General features: G+C 39.3%; 2 protein-coding genes across 3 annotated transcripts in view; one reads left to right on the top strand and one right to left on the bottom strand.

The window, feature by feature from the left end:
- The window catches only part of C1HXorf58 (chromosome 1 CXorf58 homolog), a 40,375-nt gene extending 18,486 nt beyond the window's left edge, over positions 1-21,889 (top strand). The window contains exon 8 of the mRNA XM_075913305.2: positions 21,755-21,889. Coding sequence (XP_075769420.1) covers positions 21,755-21,793 — 39 coding nt within the window. The 3' untranslated portion in view covers positions 21,794-21,889. The remainder of the gene's footprint in view (positions 1-21,754) is intronic.
- On the bottom strand, positions 1,689-22,539 carry KLHL15 (kelch like family member 15). 2 transcript variants are annotated; one of them, XM_014579191.4, is made up of 4 exons: positions 21,835-22,539; positions 9,229-9,402; positions 6,462-6,570; positions 1,689-6,354 (listed from the first exon to the last, which is right to left on the bottom strand). In XM_014579191.4, exons 1-4 carry the CDS (start codon positions 22,537-22,539, stop codon positions 6,329-6,331), a joined length of 1,014 nt encoding a protein of 337 aa, XP_014434677.1. In that variant the 3' UTR covers positions 1,689-6,328. The 2 variants fall into 2 exon arrangements, with proteins under 2 accessions (XP_014434677.1, XP_025045995.1); XM_025190210.2 differs by lacking the exon at positions 1,689-6,354 and having other exon boundaries at positions 6,430-9,402.
- Between the last annotated feature and the right edge of the window lie 115 nt (positions 22,540-22,654).

Genomic DNA, 22,654 nt, shown 5'->3' with positions numbered 1-22,654 from the left:
TGATCCTTATTCTCCAATACTGATAAAGCACTGTCCAACTTTAATTAAATGAATGCTGAAATGGACATGGAATTTTGCTACTGGTAAATCTTCTGCTCTTTTAAACCAATTAGGTTTCTGTGAACTTTGGGCTCCAAAAGCTTGGTATCCTAAAATAGACTGGCAATATGGATAGCTAAAAACATTGTTGGGAGATGGATTCTCTTCCTCTCTTGGCCTCTGGTTAATAGGTAGCAGGTTTAAAACAAACAAAAAAGTACTTCTTCACAACGCACTGCCAACCTAGGGAATTCTTTGCTAGAGGATGTTGTGAAGGCCAAGACAATTACAGAGTTTTAAAGAGACAAACTCATAGAGGATAGGTCAATCAATGGCTATTAGCCAGGATGGACAAGGTTGGTGTCCCTATCCTCTGTCAGTTTGGAATGGGTGACAGGATCCATCACTTGATTACCTGTTTTGTTCTTTTCATCTGGGGCACCTGACATTGGCCAGTCAGAAGACAGGATACTGGGCTAGATGGACTTTTTTAACTGATTCAGTATAGCCATTCTCATGTTATATTTATGCTCTAGTTTCGATATCCAGATTGGCTTTATTTTTATTTTTTTTTATTTTTTTTAAGTTATTAAAATTGTTACAGGACTAGACATGTAGTTCTTGAGAGCTCTTTTTAGATATTGTTCACTATATCTCAGTCTGATGGATTCCTGTATCTTGGGTTGGGATACATACGATTTTTGTCTAAACAAAACCCCTGAAGGCAATAATGAGTCATAATGACAGACAAGAGAGTTGGTTGTAGAAAATTTCAGTCACATTCTATAGGAGGAGAGATGAGGTAACAGCAACTTTGGAAGCTAATAAAAACTGATCTCAGCTGGTATGGCTTCTGACATTGTATGAGCCTAATCTAATGCCTGGTGGAGACAACTGAAAGGCACTATTGTCTCAGTGGGGGATTTGAGGCTAGGCCTTAGAGAACATGAACAAACTACAGGCAGTCCCCGGGTTACGTACAAGATAGGGACTGTAGGTTTGTTCTTAAGTTGAATTTGTATGTAAGTCGGAACTGGTACATATTGTAGGGGAAACTCTAGCCAAACATTTTTTTTAGTTTTGGATAGCATAGGGAAAGGTTAACTCCCCTCTAATGTTTGTTTTGCTGTCTGTTCCCCTGTTCAGAAGATTTCACATCTATTTCTGTCCCTGTGACAAACTCAGGACTAAAGGAGTAACTCATCAAATACCAAACAGCTCTGCACCATGCTTTGAGCTAATAGCTTTATTTCCACACACCACCCAGGGTTCTAGGAGGAGGGTCCTTTTTTTGCTAACACAATGAGGCCAGCACTTTGTTTGTTTTGGTGGAGTCTTTGTTTGCCCAGGGAGCCCAGCATGTATAGGGGGAGGAGGGGCGGAGAGGCTGCTTTTGTCTGCTGTTCTGCAGCCTGTTGCTCAGGGGAGGGGGCAGCCTGTTGCTGGCAGGGGGGGAGGGGGGAGGCGTGCAGGATGCGAGGCCGCGGGGGGGGGGGGGGAGCGGGCGTGGGGAGGCACTTTTCCTCTGCCCGGCAGCTCTGCGGGATCCCTGTCCCTGTGGCCAGCTGCTGCAGGCAGAGGCCAGTTGGAGCCGGCCGAAGAGGAGGAGGAGGTGGATTCTAGGACCCAGGTGAGCGAGCCCCGGGGACGCTGCTGCGCTCAGGGAGCCCAGCATGTATAGAGGGGAGGAGGGGCAGAGAGGCTGCTTTTGTCTGTTCGGCAGCCTGTTGCTCAGGGGAGGGGGCAGCCTGTTGCTGGCAGCGGGCGTGGGGAGGCACTTTTCCTCTGCCCGGCAGCTCTGCGGGACCCCAGTGGGAGCCGGCCCGAGGAGCAGGAGGATCCTAGGACCCAGGTGAGCGAGCCCCGGGAATGCTGCTGCGCATGTGCGGGAGTTGCCTCACCCCGTTCGTATCTAGGGATCCGACGTAAGTCGGATCCACGTAAGTCGGGGACTGCCTGTATAATACATTTTGGGTGATTTGAAAAGGGATGATTATAAAAAGCTACCAAAAGGCAAAGCTCGTTCTCTTTATAAATATAATCAACTTGACTTATTGAAACTTCTTAGGGTGTTAATAAGCTTTGTGAATTTTTTTAAGATAATACTTATTCAGCTGGATCCATAAGTCTTATGTGGGAAAAAAAGATCTCAAGAATACTGCATTTAGATATTACAGAAGGATGTGTTTAAAGGTTAAAAATATTTTATTTACACTTTTCTTATACACACTTTGTACATTTTTTCAGTTTAAAAACAGAACAGGGCACATATGCATGTCTGAACATATTGTATCCATAGCTAGGAAAAGTTACCTTCTGTCAAAAACCAAAAGCTTTTTTAAATAGTTATAAAAGGCAAACCTTAAATTATTCTAAGAATTTTATAGCAGCTTTGGGTTGGATATTAGACAATTAACCAATAATGTACATTAAACTATTTTTAATAGGTAGAATACTTCCAATTGCTACAGCACACACAGAACAACTAGAAAATAACTTTTCCCATCAACTTATTGGAAACATTTTCAAAACACGGCCATCTCATACAGGACTGGAAAGTAATGGGACTACAGCAGAATTACATTCTTCAACCTATGAGAATTCATTTTTTAAAGCTCTGCAAAATACATAGGAAAAGAGATCAGATTGGGAAGTTTACTATTACCTCAATTTATTCCTATAACCTACAATAAATGCTGGTTAGGTGGGTTCACTGAGGAAATAAAACCTTCATGTAAAGTATAGGTAACATTGCAGTTCTATGTAACTTTCATTTTTTATGCTTACACCAGTCTCTTTCTCTCTATATCAGGAATATCACTTGCAAGTAGAAAGTGGTTTTCCCCCAGCTACCAATTCAATAAATATTTTTAATTTGATCTTTAAAACTTTTTTAAAAGCATGGAAATGTGACCTTAAATTTGGGAAGAGGGAAATTACAGGGAAGTTGTGCTCAGCAATCTACATTTCTGCCACCCACGTAACAGTAGTATATTTTGCCAAGATTACAGATGCCATCAACATCATTTCTTTAGTTTTACTTCAAAACACAGTATGTACTCTGTTTTAACATTTTACATATGTTGAAACTATAGATTACTTAGCAACCCAAGAAAAATAAAATACAGAGGCCATAACAAAAGCAGGGTTTATTTTAAACATTTTCAGATTGTCTTACAAACATTAAAATCTCAAACTGTTGGTTATAAAACATGTTTTAAAGAGCTGACATTTTTCTTTTGTGTTTCCCTCTTTAGTCTTTCCACACTACTTGAGTGAGTGACAAAACATGCTTATAATAACTTCACAAAGTACTACATTAGAAAGAGGTGGAGGCAAAGCAAGTTTTCTATAAGGCCCCAATCCTTGCCAAGATTTTGGCATACACTTAACTGTACATGTAAATAGACTTACTTTTAAACAGTTGGCATAGCTTTCCATTTTATTTCAATGGACTACTCATCTATGTAAAGCTAAAAAGATGCCTATTTCTGAAGAACTGGAGCCCAATTCATACTTTCTTTGTCAAGAAAAAATTTCAGTAAAGACAAAACATTCCTGTAAATAACATCCCAATTTTAAAAATGTTTGATTTCTCTTCAGCTAGTCCTTTATGAAACAAAAGATATGAGGTGCAGAGCTTTGTGTTTTAGAAAAAGCAGCTAGTATCAGATTCTCAACCTAACTTTAATTTTGTGGAGAAAAGGTCATGTTGAGTTAAAGGATCAGCATGGTAAATATTGTTTTTTAACCTAATTTAATTTTATCCTTTGCTTCCCAAGTGTAAGATGAAGCTCCACCTCTGATGTTGATGATTATGTTATTAGTAAAAAGGCAGCATTTGCTGCTGTAGAAAGAAGGTCCCAAGAGCAAAACAGGACCGCAAGCTTCAGGGCCTAAAGGGTATCTCTGGTCAAGGATTTAAAAAAAACACCTCATAGCTGGCTCAGGTCACTTGACTTGGACTTATGGGGCTTAGGTTCTAGGACTGAAAAAAATGCTGTGTAGAATGGAAGGTCCTAGACCTCAGGCTTCATCCTGAACCCAGAAGTCTACACAACAATGTTTAGCCCCACAGCCTGAGTCCAAGTCAGCTGATCTGCATTAGCTTTTATTCCTGCGTGGACATACCCCACAAGTTAAAGTAACAAACATGAGGATTAAGAATTATTGACTTCTATATAGTGGCGAAAAGCAGGGATTCTGAATGTTCCAGTGGTATTAAGCATATGAAAGTGGATTACCACAGGTCTGTCAGTGAGTTTTAAATAATGGCAGACTCTTTTTGCAATATCAGTAATTGCTTCCCTCCAGCTGAATCTATATAGCCAGACTTTCAAAAGTGGTCAGAGCAACTAGTGCTAATAGCTTAATTTTGAAAATCTGGCCAATTACTTTGGTATTTAAATGGGAGCTGAATGCTTTTCAAATGAGCCTGAATTGGTAAGGTATTGAACACGTTGGGCTCCTAATGAGAACTCATGATGCTCAGCATGTTTCATGAAGTGGACAGTACACCTTACAGGTTCTGGCCCCTAATAAGGGAATAGCATTCCTCCTTGAACCAGGAAGAAAGTTGAGAGAGCCAGATAATCCAACATCAAACTTGTTTAAAATTGAGAAAAAGAGATTAGACTAAGTATGTCTGTCCTTTTTTACAATGTAAGTACTGTTGCTGTTTAAAACCAGATTATGTGTCAAGTTTAAAAAAGTAAAGAAAAGTAACGGGGAATACAAATGAGCAAATTTACTGTAAAGGGCTAGGTTTACCTTCTTCCTCATTAACTAGAGCAGTGTTTCTTAAACTTTTTAAGACCAAGGAACACCAAACAATTTTTGTATTAATGAGGAACACCAAGGATTTTTTTGTTGAGGGGAAAAAAAAAGGTGGGAGATGGGAGAGGGAAGGGTCAGGAGGGAAGTTATTGAGAAAAAAAGTTGCCTGCCCCTTTAAGGGCAGCCATTTTGAATTATGTTCTCCGCAGCACACCTCTGACTGCATTGTGGCACATTGGTGTGCCGTGGACCACAGTTTAAGAAACACTAAACTAGAGGCGCACTGAACTGGTAAAAAACCCCTAGAACAAACGTCAATCATATTCAAGAGATCTCAATGGTGATATGCAAGTCTGATTAGCTAGCATTAATTGTTTTGTTTGTTTAAACTGACTAATTATTGGAAGCATAGGTACTAAAGGCAAATGCACACAAAATGATTTAATGAAAAAGAAAACAATCCTCTGAGCTATATAAAAAATGCAAGATAAAGTGGATTAGTTGAATATTTGTTGATTGAGATAATGAGCATGATAGAAAATGTAAATTACAAAACATTCCCAGCCTCCTATACATTCTAAACCAGGCAAATGCAAATCATTCTCAATGTTTAAATGGTTACAGCCAACACATCAGCTGAAGCTGAAACCAACAGTTAGTTCAAGTTCAAATTTCACAAAATGACTAGTATTACAGGCCTTAAACAAGATTTTGAAAACTGGGTACCTAAAAGGGCTAAGAGGCACAGAAACCTTAACTAGCCTTGTTTTCAATAAGACCAAGCATCCCACATTCCCTTTGTCTTTTCTGATAGCTGCTGGGTGCTCAGCACTTAAAAATAGGTGCTGAAGTACAGAATTAGGAAAATAACTTTAGGCACCCATTTTTGTAAAATCTCTTTATCCCATTATACTTAAATCATGGAAGACCAAGTTTTCAGATCAACAATAGTTCCCCTAGCTCATCCCTAAATGCTCACTATTATTCACAATAGGCTTGTACAAGCCTACCTAGACAGCAGGACTACTACTCTTTGTTGCCCCTTTTACATAACATACCAAAAATAGGCTATTAACAAAGAGAGCAAAACAGGTGTAAAGTAAGATAACTTGTCTTGAATTCTGATTCTGCAATGAAATATACACACACAGAAGTATGCACCTGCGCAGGGCCCACTAAGGCCAAGGGTGCCCACATGGCTGCAGGAATCCATCTACATACAAGGCCATGATTTAGCCCAAAAAAGGTGTCATTCAGGTTACAAATGAAGAAAATTAAATTTTATTCTTGTAAATTGAGAATATAGGGAAATAATAAGCAAAGAATTACATTTAGCTACAAGCTGTGGTGAACACCAGAAGACTGAATGTTCTGGCTTAAACATGCTTCTTCATTCCAGCTACCGTGGTGTAAATGTTTTCATCTCATCAAATCTTACAATAATCAAATCTACTTTGCTAAATTATTGCTAATTAAAAAAACTGCAATATAATTCCATGTCCTCCCATTTCTCTTAATCCAGAACTTGAAAGAACACTACTAAAAGACAAAAAAGATACCATTAAATGTGAGCATGGTGCATTTCACAAAACATTTTAATATTTGTTATTCATTTCTAATTTTGTTTAGCCAAACAAACTTCTTACCAGTTATCACAGCAAATTTAGGGTGTATTTGGTCCCTTATAAGTGCATTCTTTTGAACTCCCTGAGTACTGTACATTCCTTTTCTACAGTGACTTCTGGTTGGGAGGTGCTGAAAGAGAAATGGATTCTCAGCCATTACTATGTATCTTGTAAAAATCTAATGCTGCAGAGTTTCATGTAAGCAGATGATTTTACAAGCTATGCAGATTTTACAGTTTTTCTCAGCAGTTTGTCCCTGCGTATTTGAGCTCAGCATTAGCCTCGAATTTTAGAGGGACAATGTTTTTCCTCTTGACTGCATTAGAGGCTAATGTCACACTAGTGTGAAAAAACTAGGATTTTAATGCTTTATTTTTATAATTATATCTATCTTGAGGAATAGTCTCACCAATCTACAGTCAGTAAAAGTCAACAAGTTAACAAAGTGCTCAAACATGGTGCAGTTATTCAAGCCCTCTTGGATCACAGGTCTTATTTCAGGAAGTATGAGGTCAGTAGCTATAGTTTTGTAGGTTTGTATTTTAAAGGTTACAGAAATGGTAAACATTGTCCCCAACTGCCTAACCCCACATTTTCAGAAGACAGCAGTTCCTATTAGTTGATGCTTTAAAAATTATTAGATTACATCACTTCAACACAACTACAAGCGATGCCATTATTAAATAATAGTATATCCAGGTCTGACAAAAAAGCCGCATGTTCCTGCAGTGTTCATGCTTGCTTACTGACATTTCTGATTTTTATTAAAAACAAGGCAACATATTCAAAGTGAAGGATTGTAACTGGGTAAGCTGTAGTTACTTTTTTAAAATAATATATAAAAATGTCAAACTGTTAACAGTTATGTTTTAATATAAACACTTCAAATATTACTGAATGAATCAGTGTATACCAAAGATAGGCTTGATACCAAACTAGGCCTCCAGTTACTTAAGAATTTTGTATTATTTAATTCAAGAAAGGATGCTACTATATCTAAAATTCAACAGATATGGCTGAATCTGTGCCCAAGTTAAAAATATATCCTAATTGCACATAAAAAGATGCATTATATAGATCTTACAGTGTTGTGTATATATTTTACTCACCAAACACAATGCAGACAATAGAAGGCAGCATAGAAACAAGTGTTTGAGTATAAAAATGCTTCATTGTCAATTTAATAGAAAATGTATAACTTGCATTTTTGGCAGACTTACTGATATTATTGTACAAATCCAGGGAAAAGCCATGCACAAAGATCAAGATAATTTTAAAATGTATGTACGGGGAAAAAACAAAGTGGACTGTAAGTACTGATAAATGGAGAAAATAAAAATATCTAACACAGCTTAAAGGAACAAAATGAAACCCTTGCACTTGAGTTTAAATCAGGTATTCTCCCAGTAAGGCTGCTGAATCCTTTCCTGACACTTAATGAAAATTAAAATGCAAAATATTTATTCTTCTGTCTCCCTTCTCTCCATCATATTCAACTGGTTCGAAGAAAGATGCTGCTGTTATGGTCACAGAATAAACTTATTGCATGAACATAAAAGGCCACAAAGGAAAAAAAGTAAACGCTGAAAAATATTTTTCTCCCCCTACCATTATAGCAATTATGTTTGTTTATTAAAAAAACAAAAACAAAACACAACCTTTACAATACCAGACCACAGATTTGGCATTTCTAATTAACGTAGTAGGTGCATTCCCTGTACATCCCATTTCTCTATGCATTTAATAGCTGTTTTACACACAAACCAATGTCTTTAAATTATTTAACTCTGCTTTGTTTTCTTGTCAAATTAGAGATAACTTTGTGTGTTTCATGGGGTTGAATGGTGCTTTTTTAGTTGCAACGTCTAACATGCTCCAGTACATACTCAGGAAAGTGCAGGCTGCAAACTTGTAAACCATCCAACTTGCAGGGCATTCTTGGGTATTCATCTTCTTTCCATTTGTTTTCCTCTGGATCAAAGGTGAGAATTGAATCACTGTAATGACCATTGTAACAAAGGCCTCCAAGAACCATTATCTGTTTGTCCAAAACAGCTACACCATGACCACTTCTTCCAATAGGCATAGAAGCTAGAATAGTCCACTGATCAGCATCTGGGTCATAAACCTCTGTAGAAGGACATCCTTGAGACTCAAAGGAGGCCCTCAAGATCACACAAACACCACCAAAAACATAAAGTTTACCATTATAGGAAATCATTTTGTGAAAGCATCTTGCATAATTCATTTTGCATTTGTTCTCCCAACAGTTAGTAACCACTTGTGTTCTCCTTGTTCGCTGTTCCACCGTCCCTTCTTTACTGGGGTCAAACACACACACTTGCTTAGAAGTGGAAGATGAAGTAATTCCACCAGTGATATACAACTTGTTACTGAGCACAGTTCCTTCATGTCCATATTTATTTACAGGATAAGGATCCACAAATTCCCACTTGTCTTCAGTGATATCGTACCGTTCAGTTGAGTAAAATGTTTCATCCCTTGTTCTCCCAGCCACAGCATAGATGTACCTCCCAATAACACCAACAGCAAACTCGGAACGTGGAACAGACATGTCTGCCATTCGCAACCAAGTGTTTTGTCTAGGATCATATCTAAATACTTTGGAGGAAGCATGAAACTCACCATCTGGCCCCAGTTCTTCCCCACCTAACAAGAATACAAAATTATTGACAATGGCAAGACAGTCTGGTCGTAAAGGTACTTGAGGGCCCTCTAGCTCCCACCAGACCCTTGGTTTGTGCAGAAGAAGAATTTTGCTATTTACCATGCTGTGTCCTATCATTCCTCTAAATACTGCAGTCTGGGGTTTGGCAGAACGAATACGGTTGGATTTCATTTCCATCAAAGGCTGTTGGTGAACACTATGAAAATAATTCATGGCTTGGTCAACTTCATGCCGCAGCTGCCGAGAGTATCGATAAAACTCTGATGTTTTTACCTATGGACACATTTAAAAAAAAATTAAAATATTGATAAAAATAACAGAGAGCCACCCAATTGCTCTAAGTCATTAAAGATAATGATTAATTTAATTCTGAGAAACCTGGTGGACAATTATGTTTACATACTAAAACAGATAAGCTACATAAAACTGTAATTAGCCAGCACATTATTTCTTCCCTAACGTATTACTGAGGTTGAGACAGAGGCCAAAGATTTCAAACCTACTTTCTAAATCCCATGACTATGTACCTAAATAAAAATGGGTTGATTTTAGCGATGTAGAAGCTTAACCAGTAAACATTAGGCTTACCGGAATGCTCACTTGGTAACCAGTTAACCCGACTGTCAGCCGTGTGGAGCCGGCTAGCAGGAACCCTGTCATATCAGAGCAGTAGGCAGGCCCACATGGCAGGCAGGTGGGACCCCAGTGGTGCCACAGTGGCCCCAGATCCCGGTCGTGGCAGCCCCACCCACAGCCGTCCCAGCGGCCCCTTGCTCCTAGCTCTAGCGGCCCTGGACCCCGCCATACCTCAGCCGTCCCAGGTTCCAGATTCTGACCACAGCTCCCAGCCCAGACCCAGTAATACTGCAGTGGCCCCGAGCCCCAGCTTCCGGCAGTGGTCCTGAGTCTTGGTCCCAGCTCCCAGCTGTAGCCCAGCCATGGCTCTGGATCTAGGCCCCAGCTGCGGCTCTGGCTCTTGGCACCAATCGTGGCATGGCCCCATCCCTGTCCGCAACACAGCCACGGCCCCAGCCAAGCTGCAGCAGACCCATCAGCAACAGTAAATAACCCATCAGCAACAGTAAGACACCCCCCCCCCCACTCTGGATGTCCTACCCTCACCAGCAGTTAACTGGTTAAGCAATGTAATTTTATTAGTTTAACTGGTTTACTGTTTTGATCAATATTTACATCCCTACTTGATTTTCAAAAATTCTGAGTGCCTTCAATCCCACTGACTTTGACTAGAGCTATGTCAGTACTGCTGAAAAAACCCATCCCACTTTTACTGAAGTGCCTAAGCACAGAAGATAAGCACCTAAATTTAAAAATTTAGTTCCTAGCATCCACTTCTTCTTACATAAGTAACTACAAGGCAGCACCAGGTGGCACTATACTTCCCATCAGACCAGAAAGGAAGAAAAATCAGTGTAAACATTGGATTGCATGATACAATGATTGCAACTGAAGTCAAACAAATATTCTATCTTGAGAATAATGTAAATGTTCATTGCATAAAGCAGGGTCTCATTATACTTTTGTTCGCTTTTATTACTAATTTCTCTCTTCCTTTCATTGTAAGTAAAAAATGCCACTACAAGGATTGTTTTTCCAATCTTTTAGGTCTTTACAATATTAAATCACATTGATGTAGGTTTCAAGTTTCTGTATCACATACGTATGCATCAATTACCAATACTAAAGTATATGCACACAAATTTCTCTTTAAAATAGCAATATTACTTGCTTGCTTTTGTAAAGCACAGTCGGATCTACAAATTAAAGAACTATAAAATGCTAAGTTTTTCTACTATTGTTATTTTATCAAAGAAAACAACCTATATTAAAGTTAAGATTGCAAAGTCAAGCACTGAAAAATTATAAAGTGCCAGAACTAAAGTTTCCTGTTCAAGACTAATTCACCCTCACTGTGAGCATGCATTATGATACAGTCTGTGATTTTATGATAACACTTTCTTTCTTTCCAGGGAAGACATTAATTCTGGAATTTGCAAAATGTTTGCATGTTTGACTTTGCAGCTGTAACAAAGTTCTTGTAACAGTTTTTCTGTGGGTGAGTGCCAATGATTTGTAAAGAAAACTGAAAAAAAAAATTCATAGGTTATCAGAAGGGTTAGAATCTTTATACCCACAGCATAGACTTCTAATACCTTCAACCATAGAGAAACTAGTAGAGATTAAGAAGTACCTCTACAGTCATTCGAAAAACATGACACATTTTGCTATGTTTTCATGGCTATTTGCTGACAGCAAAGGAACGTTGGAACTCAGGAAATCTTGATTCTATTCCTGGTTCTAGGGGAAGAGTATTCTAGCAGTTACAAACCCTACTGTCCTTCTTTATTTTGTCCTCTTTTGTTATATTCTTGGGCCCTCTGCTTTACCACCCTTACATAGCTTTGTTCCTGTCCTCCTTATTCCCATCTCTGCACAGCCTGCACCTTCATTTTCTTCTCTCTCCCACTGCATTTGAGCAGCTCAGTCTGGTTCCTCCATCTCCTTGTTGCTATCTACACATCAGCAGGGGTAGCCTTAAAAACATAAAGACAGTCATTCTCCCTGTTCTCAGTTTGAGTGCCTGTCACCATGGTGGCCCTCAAGTTGCTGGGAAGAAGAACTGTCGGAAAAGTCTGGCAACCCTGGAATGGATGTCAGTCACTCTGTGAGGATGGTTCATTTTCAATTTGGTCAGCACATAGAAGCTGTGTGGGAAAGAAGCATGTTTAGTGCTGATAATATTATAAGTACAATGCTGCCAACCTTTCACAAACTTCTATTGAGCACGTGCAAACATTTTTCAGAGGCCAAGCCTGAGTCAAATATAGGTAGATTTTTATGGGGCCTGCAAGAGGCACAACCCTTGCACGAGAATTACCCCTGGCGCAAGTTAAGTTCCTCCTCTCCAAAGTATGGAGGCTCAAGGCCTTCTTAATGGAATGGCTGTATTGTGTATTTTTATCTGATCACATTGTCGGAAATAGCTGAACTATTTTTATAGAAACATTTCAAACAAGTTTAGCCTGGAACCAATTTACAACGAGGAGAAAGATCTAGCAAAGTTATAAGCAACTAAAAAGCAAGATCTTACAATAGAATGTTAGGTAAACTCAACTATGAAGTGCTACTAAGCTCCAAATATAATATATATGAAACATTTAACACACACACATGATGGCTAGAGCCATGTGATAAATGCAGTTTCTCATGCACCTTTGCCATCTCTATCACTACTTCTATTGCAAAATCTGAGCAGATTCAGACAGAAATTCAAAAGTCATATGGCCATACAATTTTCTCTTTTCTTTCCCAAAATTATACTAATCCAAAGTCCAAAATGGGAAATTTTCAGCCTAACATCAAAGACAGATTTACAAGTTTAAGTTTCGATATCTTGAAAACTTCTTCAGAGCCAGAAATGGGACACTTATTGCCATAAGGAGAGATTCTCAAAAAAAAGGAGAGATTCTCATCTTCTCATTGAGGGATATAGTACTTGTAAGGTCCCAAAATATCAGATTTAAAAGCTGTGACTTGTTTCTCCTATAAATTAATTTAGATTAGAATATTTTATAGGCATTTTAAGTGTATGTGTTTTAATTTTTCCTCTCCCTCTGCACTGTATACAATTAAACTCATTGTAACTGAGGTACCAATAAAAATAGTCCCAATTCAGTTTTAAAAATCTCTCCAAAACCATTTTTCAACAACGTACGTAGCATACAGAGAATATATTAGGTCAAGATAATTATTTTATCAGCACCTGATTAAGATGAACTCCAGAGGTCATCTGCAGATTCCTCATTGCTGAGTAATGTGGCCATTCCAATTTAATGAAACCTTTATAGCCACAGTACCATGTATACTTTTTTTACTTAAGAATATCTTCATATAACACATACATAAAACTACTGAACATGAATGTTATACCTATTGTGAAGAATTTAACTTAAAAATGCTAGCCAGAGAAATGGATAATACAAGTCCCAGATTTTTAAAGGTATGTAGATGTTGCTCTATTTAACAGACCAATTCTCATTTTCAAAAGAAGCCTAAGTCTCAGTGAAAGTACCTTAGTCACTAAATCTCTTTCAAAAATGAGATTTAGGTTCCTAAATCAATTAAGCAATGCAATACTAAAAGGAATAATGCCTAACTACCATATAATTTGGGTCACAGAAACTTTATAACAAATGTCTCCTTTTTTTGTTTCTATAGTAAATAATTATCTCCAAATTGCATGTTCAATCATCTTGTGAATACAGAATTACAGAATACAGAAGTTACAAAACCTACATTTATAAACTCAAGAATTTAATCCATGCTGATCTCACCTAACTCTATGAATTGTATTCCACCTACATACAAGATGAGATTTTATAAAAGCTCAAATACATCGAAGTTATACCCATCAAGAAAATGCTACAGATTTGTACAGAAGTACACAGAATAGCTATAATACTTCCCTCATTCTTTCAGTATTAAAACTGAATTAAAAAAATAATTTTTCATATAAAGTACTGACTGCTCGCAGTAATTCTAAATTAAACCCAAGAAACAAAATTTGATTATCAATGGATTTTGAACAAAATCAGTTATGCTGGAGTAGTTCTGGTATGAGAATTTGAAGAAAGGTGGAAGTAAGTTAATAACAATAGTAGGTATTATTATTATTGCATTTTAATAAACAGTGATATCAGATTATCCAATCCTTGGATACTTGTACGTTGATTAAAAAGACAAAAAATTAAAATTCCTAAGAATACTACTCTACCAGTTTAACAGCTTTAATTGAAGTCTTCTAATTACCTCTCTGACCTTCATTATTTCCTTTAAAACAACATCATAAAAATATTTGATGTTACCATAAAAGCATCAATTTGTTTAATAGCTTATGCACAAGGTCTGTGTTACAGAAAATGCAGCTTCCTCCAATTCATCTAAACAAGAGGCAGCATTTTGAAAACAGTTTGGATTGATGATGTAAAACAGCATTCAGTGACACTAGCTTCCTCTGAAGATGATAGTAGATGTATATCATTATAGTGCTACTTTTGATTAATAAACAAAAGAAAGGAACATTTGGAAAAAATTGAGTACCAGAAATAAAACAGAAAAAGGAAGACCCTGCAGGATCAATGCACATGGATAAAAGCAGCAAAGCAAAGACTGACAAAAATGAAACCAGACAAAGATGAATAGGAAAAACTTAAACAACAAATAGTCTAGTAGCACCTTAAAGACTAACAAAACATGTAGAAGCTATCATGCGCTTTCATGGGGACAACCCACTTCTTCAGATGACAAGAGTGTTAGAAGTCCAGATCCAAGAATAAATAAGGGAAGGAGGGAGGGGGGGCAGAAGGAAAAAAAGTTGAAGTGTACTCTTATTTTAAAGAGGCTCGTAACTATTTAGTCTTTAAGGCGCTACTACAGGCAGTCCCCGACTTACGCGGATCCGACTTACGTCCGATCTGCACTTACGAACGGGGCTCTCTCGCCCCAGAGCTCACAGGCAGTGATCTGCCACCTCGACCTCCGGGGCGAGAAAAGCTGCTCCCGGTGCCCCTGGGGCACCGTGAGCGAAGCCGCAGCAGCGGCGGGTTCCCGCGCTTCTGAGGCTTTGCCAGACGGTCTCCAGCAGACCAGGGGCACCGGGAGCGAAGCCCCAGCCGCAGCGCGGCACCCCGCTGCCGCTGCGGCTTTGCTCCCCGTGTCCCTGGTCTGCTGGAGGGGGGGCGCAGCTAGTGTGCCCGCCCCCCCCAGCAGACCAGGCTTTTGTTGCCCGACCCTGGGGCAGAGCAGCTGGGGTGCTGCCGGTTGGTCCCGCAGCGCCGCTCTGGGCACTACTGGACCAACTCAGCAGCACCCCAGCTGCTCTGCCCCAGGCGTCCCCAAGTCAGCCGCTGCTGAAACTGACCAGCGCTGACTACAGGAAGCCTGAGGCAGAGTTGCTCTGCCCCAGGCTTCCTGGAATCAGGCGCTAATCAGTTTCAGCAGCAGCTGACTTGGGGACGCTTGGGGTTCTTAAGTTGAATCTGTATATAAGTCAGAACTGGCGGTAAGTTTCAGCAGCGGCTGAATCTGGACGCCAGTTCCGACTTACATACAAATTCAACTTAAGAACAAACCTACAGTCCCTATCTTGTACGTAACCCGGGGACTGCCTGTAGATTATTTGTTGTTTAAGTTTTTCCTCTTACAGACTAACTCAGCTACCCCCTGAAGCTTTTAAAGTTGAAGAGGTTTGTCATGCTCATATTATACAGTACAATGAGAAAATAAGGACGTGTCTGGGAAAAAACCTTATCTATCCACTGTCCTAAAGAGAAACAAATTACAAATATACATCATAACCTATAAGCTTGTTTGACCATATTTTTTAAATACTTCTGTATGTAGTTGAAAAAGGACAGCAACATAGATTAAACCTCTGATTTAGAGAGATACTTAAAGCACAAGTGTAACTAAGGCTATGTCTACACTACGGGGCTTTATCAGAAAAGGGTACGCAAATTGCACTCTGACTACATTGGGCCAAATTTTGGAAAAAAACCCTCTTTCGAAGGAGCCCTTCTTCCTCATGGGAGAAGGAAGACAGGGCTTCTGAAAGAGTGTCTGCTCTTCTGCTTTTTTTTTTTTTTTTTTTTTGAGGAAGAGCAGACGCTTTTCCTGGATGCAGCAGAGTTTCCAGGATACCTTCGGGAAATGCCGTAGTGTAGACATATCCTAAGTTATATGCATGCTTCGTGAATTGGGACCTATATCACCATAGCAATCTCACTATGGGAATTATTGTCCTTGGCTTTGAAATCCAAAACATATTCTTACAACAAACAGTTATGTAATAGATTAAATAGTAATATTCAACAAAAGCCACCAGCAATTCATCATCAGGTCTGAATAAGATTTGTCTGACAAAATCCCAAACTTAGGATGTGCAAAACCATTATCACATATGGGAAAAAACATGATGTTTCAATAACTCTTGGGGGAGGGTATGCCTTTTGGTTTAAAGTAACAGTGTCAATTTGAATTTGACTTTTTTAAAAAAAATCAGAGCACACTTTACATTGTATTTTTAAAGATTCTTTAAAATTTAAGGGCTTCTCTGTTCCCCTGATGATCAAAAAGGCTTGACAACAAAGAAGAGTAATGACTCCCCACCCTGAAGAGCAACACTACTAAATTTGCTCAGGCCTATCTCCCTTCTCTTTGTGCATGCACTCTTCTCATTTTAAAGTTGCCTCTGGGAAAGTGTAGGACATGCTGTGGCATGAGTTCTCCCGAGAGTAGGATATGAAAAAAATATCGCCATGCTAAACTAGTTCACGGAACAGTAAGTCTAACTTCTAACACACCCATTTAAATGATTCAGAATCAAGCCCCTAGACCACAGGCTATATAGGCAGGTTCCACCTTTCTAGAAGATCATAAACCACAGAGGTTTACATAAACAGAAGCAGAAAAAGAAATACGGCTGTTCCAAAGAGGGGATGCTAAACTTCTACAGTATAAAGAAAACTAAAAATGTTTTAAGATACATATTCTCTATACTTCTTCCAGTTACTCCTCCTCAGAAAAATCATTTCCCAAATCATCCTCTTTCTTAAAAATCAATTTGTATATCCCCGTCTCCCCCGTATTAACACATAATAATCAATGAAGACCTCTTAGTTTTCAAATAAAATGACATGAAGTGAAAGCTGTATCATCTGGCACTCAGTTAACCAAAAAAATCTTTGCTAACCAGCATTGCCCCAAGCCACAATACTGCTGCGTCTTCTGGCGTGTGCACCTGACTCCCACTTGTTCAGCTGGCCATCGCAGGGCTTGTGACAGTCAGCACTACCAGCACACGTCATCAGCAGGTGCCTCCTTCCCCCTCAGCATGGACAGTGGGTATCATAGGTAGGGGAAGGCAATGTCTTTTCATACTGCCATACTTGGCCCAGCAGAGTCCCCCAGGTTCCTTCCCCCAGCCTGCTGTTGTCATGCCAGAGACTGGGGAAGGCAGGCAGGAAGCTACACCTTATTGCTTCTCCTCCCAGTGCTGGGACCACTCTCGTCGGAAACAGAGGCAAAGATCATTTAGGATAAGCCTACATTGCAACATAAATCATCAGTTAAGCCTTGACACAAGCCTAACCTTCCTGGCATCTATACCACAATTGCACTAACCCAGGTCTCAGACCAGGGCTAGAGGGTTCAAGGCAAACGTTAAGTCAGGAGCCAGGGTGCAAGCCTTTTTGCTTTGTAGTCCTTCTTGGCTTAGATTTTGAGAGTTAGTAGGAAGTAAACCAAAATTGTAGTCCTCTCTAGCCCATCAATCGTCAATCTACTCAATTGAATACCAAAGTCATTTCCCCTTTGCTAACAGCAGCAGCTCAGATCAGGATTATCCCAGTCTCTTCTGATCACTGATCTGCAAGCACTTTCCTAGATTTGCAACAGAAAGTGAACCAATCAAGACTTTTGCAAAGCAAGCTGCTCCTGGCAAAGCACAGCACAGGTAATAATGTCTTCGCAAAGTGCAGCATGGTCTCTGGGCTACAGGAGCCTCATTTCCAAGGTGTGAAAAGGTAGTGGGAGATGAGAGAAGAGGGCAGGGAAGATGGGCTAGGGACTTCGGGATATATGATTACTTTGATGCGGGTCTGTACACTGTAGAGCCCTATGTTTGAGCATGATTTAAGAAGAAATCTGAATGTAGGGCTTAAGCTACAATGTATATGGTCAAGCCCAGGATTCCTCAACATGGGTCAGCTGGCTCAAGTCCCACTAAACTTGGGCTACATTGAACTGTAGATAATACTCTAAATGATTTTTCCAAAGTCACACAGAAAGTTTGAGACACAGGAATGAATCCATATCTCCTGATTTCAGGTCTTCTGTTAAAGCAGAGGACATCCATGCACCATACTATAATTTATTGAAAGCACTGCACAACACAGTTCACATGCAGAATTATTTGTCTTGCCAACCAAAGTGATGTAATTCAGGGGATCAAACGACATGGCCCAAGAGGTTTTTCTGTTATTCTTACTATGTAAGGAGATGGAGGGTTTTTTATTTTCTCTCAATGTAAGCTAGACAATTGGCATATCAAAACTATAGCACAATTTGTTAATTGTAAGTGTACAAGTGGTTTGATGGAAACTCCTGAACTGTTAGCAACACAAATATTACATCTCAATACTTAAATTAGACAAGGACTTGAAGAGTCCTGAAGGCCTGAGTCAAGTTTCTGGAAAACGTTTCTTACACTTGCGATGAACTCCCAGATTTTAGATGAATCTGAATCAAAACGCCAGATCTAAATAACCCCATTAACTGTGAAAATGTCTGAGTCTGGAATCATGTCTCAGGCCAAACTCTAAATGTATTTAAAACCTTGATGTCACAATAATATGAAAATTGTCATCTATTTAAGTTTAAATTTAATTTTAAAAAACAGTCTATAAACAGTATAAAAAATTCTCTTGCAACCACAACTGTCCTTGGGCAAGTCACTTCACCTCACTTACCCCATTTGCAAAATACTTGCCTTCTTCACAAGAGTACTGTGAAAATTAGTCAATGTTTATGTAGGGTTTGAACAGAAAAGCATTGAAGCATTTTTTTTAAACACTATCATTGTATTGTGGCTGAAGCCCTCAGGATTTGGCCCTGGGTGGTGGGACAAACTTCAGCTCCTGTCCCCAGAAAGTCTAATCCAGTCCTGGTGACCCCACTAAAAAGGAGGCCATGACCCACTTTGGGATCCCAACTCAGTCTGAGAACTGTGGCCTTCTGCTAAATAATCTGTTCCACCTCGTATTTAGCTGAAATATTCTGTCTTTTCCAGGTCTTAAAACAATCTCACCAACCTTGCCTCTTTAATCTAATGCAAACATTTAAATCACTTTTTTAAAACTATTTAAAATTACTACATTTAGTTTCTATATACCTACAGATTAGTATAGGCACAATTATTACAATGCACATTATGTATAGTTAGGGCTTAAATATAAATGTGTACACTGAAGAGGCCCAATCCTGCAAACCTTTTTCACCCATGTATCCCCACTGAAGTTTTGGAACTACTTAAGTGAAGGTTTTGTGAGAATCTAACAACAGTTCTCCTGGATAAATAAAAATATAGTTTAATCAATGTATTTACCAGAGACCAAAGTTGAACCACAAAAGCAAATTACATTTAAAAAAAACACACACAAATATACTAATCTAAGGTGAATTTAGCAAAAGTAACAAAATTCAAAGTTATCACTGACTGTACAAAATTAATGTCATGGTAAAGAAAACAAAAAACCCTAGCATCAGCTCAATTAAAAGGGTTCTTATTTTGAATATCCATGTTTTACAAACTTTTGTCCCTCATCAACACCGAGTTGCTTTCTTTTTGTAATTTTCTTTTACTGATAAATACTTGCTCTTTCAGAAGTTACATTTGCAAGTAACATTTCATCTTTTACACTGTTCATTTGGCAATTAATGGCTCCTCTTCCGATCTTTGGGGATATGTATGATAATCTGACTTGATCAGTGAAGCACTTTGGTATCAAAGGAACTACAGGTTGAAACTTTCTTAACCGGGACTCTCTGATCCAGCAAGATCCGTGGTCCTGACGGACCATAGATGTTCCAGGACCAGAGAGTCCTGGTGGAGAGCTAGCGCTTGGATGCCCTTCAGGCTGGCAGGGCAGCGGGAGCTTGATGCATGGCAGTAATGGGGCTGTCCAGTATGGCAGCAGGAGTCTGGTGTGGAGAGGTAATGGGGCTGCCTGGAGCAGCAGCAGGAATAGGGGTGCTGGAGCTCGGTGCACAGAGGTAGCAGGACTACTGAGCACTGCTGTGGGAACCCGGTACGCACAGCAGCAGCAGGGTTGGGAGCTCAGTGTGCGCAGAGGCGGCCAGACTGCTCAATAGGGCAGCAGGGGCTGATAGGGAGTGGGGGCCAGTGAGAGGGGGGAGCCGGCCAGGAGGCCAGGGCTGCAGGGGACTGGTGGTCGGGGGGAGGGAGGGAATTGGGGAGGGACAGAAATGACCTCTCCTGGTCCAGCAAAAATCATCAGATTCTGAGGTGCCAAACCAGGGAGATCCAACCTATATAAGTAAACTATACACAACAAAATTGTTAGCAAAATGTCAATGAAGAGTATATGCAGCATGCAAGATTAGGGATGTGTGTAAGTCCTGATCCTGCAAAGACTCTTACTCTCAATTTCTGAATATTTACTGTAAGTACTGAAGCAGAAGACAAAATCCACAGCAAGTGTTAATTTACATTTCCAAGCTTTAAAAAAGAAAAAAATACATTTTATTTGTAAACTGAACAAATCCATTATGGAGAACACCAAGTTATTTCAAAGTTTGTCTTCAGAACTGTACACATTTTAGTGCAGACAAAAGGTTAAATATTAATAATCTCTTCTGTACTATACATTTTATACGGCAATACAAAATAATTTAACTTTAACTGCATAAAAAGTATAGATTTTAAAATATTTAACTATAATGGATTAGAATAATAGTAATTCTGAAATTAAAATCTGAAGAAAAAAAATAGTATTTATTGTGCACTGTCCCCTTTAAGCTGGTAAGTAGCGACTGAATTTGCAGAAGCTTTTTCCTTGCTCAGAGCTGCTTACCTGAAATTTTATTCCCTGAGTATGCATAGCTGTCTTTATAGTGAAACAAATCAACAGAGCGAAGTGGCAACAGGAACAGATATCAAATAGATCAAATTCTACTGACTTCATAGAAATTAAGAGCCCAGGAATATCGGGTTAATTGCTGAAATAGGACTTCCCTTTTTTTTCTGCCTAACCCAAAGCAATGATTTTTTTAAAATTCTCAGGAAATTAATAAATGATTTTTTTAAAAGTTATACTGGTCCAGATCTGATGTCAATCTCTTTAGCACCACTGAAGTCTGTGGAGTTACGCTGACATACAAGAAATGAGGATCTGGCACGGTGCACACATGAATGCATGCATACAATCTCAAAGAGATTCTCCCACAATAAATGCCTTAGTGACTTTGGAGCCTAAATACCATTGCCTTTTAATGAGACTTTTGGATTTCTGAAAATTTCACCTTACCATTTTAACAGACCAAATGTTGAGCAATAGGTATAGTTTTTTTCTTTTACAACATTCATTTGTAGTACCCATCGGCCATTGAGGATAACAGTGACCTCAATTAAACTGCATTTAAAAAAAACAACCATGTACACAATAACAAAAATTAATCTTGATTATGCTGATGTTCAGTTATAATACAGGCCCTATCCAATTTGGGTCTCTCAAGGGTTTCCAAAAAAATCAAGCAGCAAGATGTGGAGAGTAATAAGAAGTATGAAATAGACCAAACTTCATGTGGACGAGCTTGCTTAAAATGTCCTCATTATAAGAAATCATTTAACAAACAACACTATAAGCCTGCCAGTTCTCCAGTTATAAAACATGCTATTTTCTCAAAGTAGAAGACATTGCTTTCAGATTTTAGACTGTTTGTGTGTGTTTTTCCTGGGGGGGGGGGGGGGGGAGGGACGAGAGGGGAGGAGTAGAAATCAATGCTCTGTGTCTTTTCCCCCTCCTAACAGGATTGGGACTCTTACCTATTTAACGGCATGCTGCCCTAGCTAAATGATGAATCCTGCCTATTGCTTTCAAATGCACCAACCTTCTCAAAAACACTGGATGGTGTCATCAAACAAAACCTGATGTTCTGAATGATGGTGTCGGTATGTCTCCAGCGTCTTCTATCATGCCGCAGCCAAGCCTGAACAGCCTCGTACAGCTCTATCTCTGGAAACCTGCTCAGATGATCATTATCCAAATAAGACATAAGCTTTTCAAAGCTCAGATAGGACAAGAAGTCAGGTCTGGACATGAGTGGCACGAAATTCTCTAGCAAAAAGGAATCCAACTTTTCCCTGACGCCATCGATGTTTACACCAAAATCATCTAAGAGTCTCATAATTTCTGCACAGTTTTCTAAGCAGACTTTTGCTAAAAGGAAAGAGCAGCAGAACTTCACCACCTCTATAAGCTGAACATACATGGCAGCCTGCAGAATCTCGTGAACAGTGTTCATGCTCAGTTCAATGGTTCCATAGTACATGAACTGGAGGACATGGCTGAAGCCGGTAGCAGTCAGACCTTTCAAATGTATTTTATCTTGATCCCGCTCCCTCATGTCGGCTGTGAACATAATCCTGAAGTAATCACTCTGGGTGGCAAGCAGCGCTTTATGGGCCTGAAACTGGTGGTCTTCAATGACAAGCGTGACGTCAAGAAGCAATCCTTCCTCATACAGTGCTCTGAACCCAGCAGAGACACTGGTATCATGGATGGAGGAGCTAAACCCTTCCACGTCCCCTGCCATGAATCACCTGAAAAGAATAATCAAAGCAGAAAGTGTTATTTCTAAGAGATTATGGAATTTAAGCTTTTCCAGACCAGATGAGCCTAACATTAATATTTAATAAATTAGTATAAAT

This window comes from Pelodiscus sinensis, chromosome 1, assembly GCF_052426305.1.
Source record: "Pelodiscus sinensis isolate ZL-2025 chromosome 1, ASM5242630v1, whole genome shotgun sequence".
NCBI classification, from domain to species: domain Eukaryota; kingdom Metazoa; phylum Chordata; order Testudines; family Trionychidae; genus Pelodiscus; species Pelodiscus sinensis.
The sequence above is the reverse complement of the archived record's forward strand: the minus strand, read 5'-3'. Positions and strand labels throughout refer to the sequence as shown.

Bases quoted from the DNA above. Each gene is read 5' to 3' on its own strand.
- KLHL15 (XM_025190210.2), bottom strand. From the start codon at position 22,539: ATGGCAGGGGACGTGGAAGGGTTTAGCTCCTCCATCCATGATACCAGT. The intron at 9,403-21,834 runs GTTGGTGCATTT...ATGTGTCCATAG, and splicing joins CATCCAGTGTTTTTGAGAAG to GTAAAAACATCAGAGTTTTA.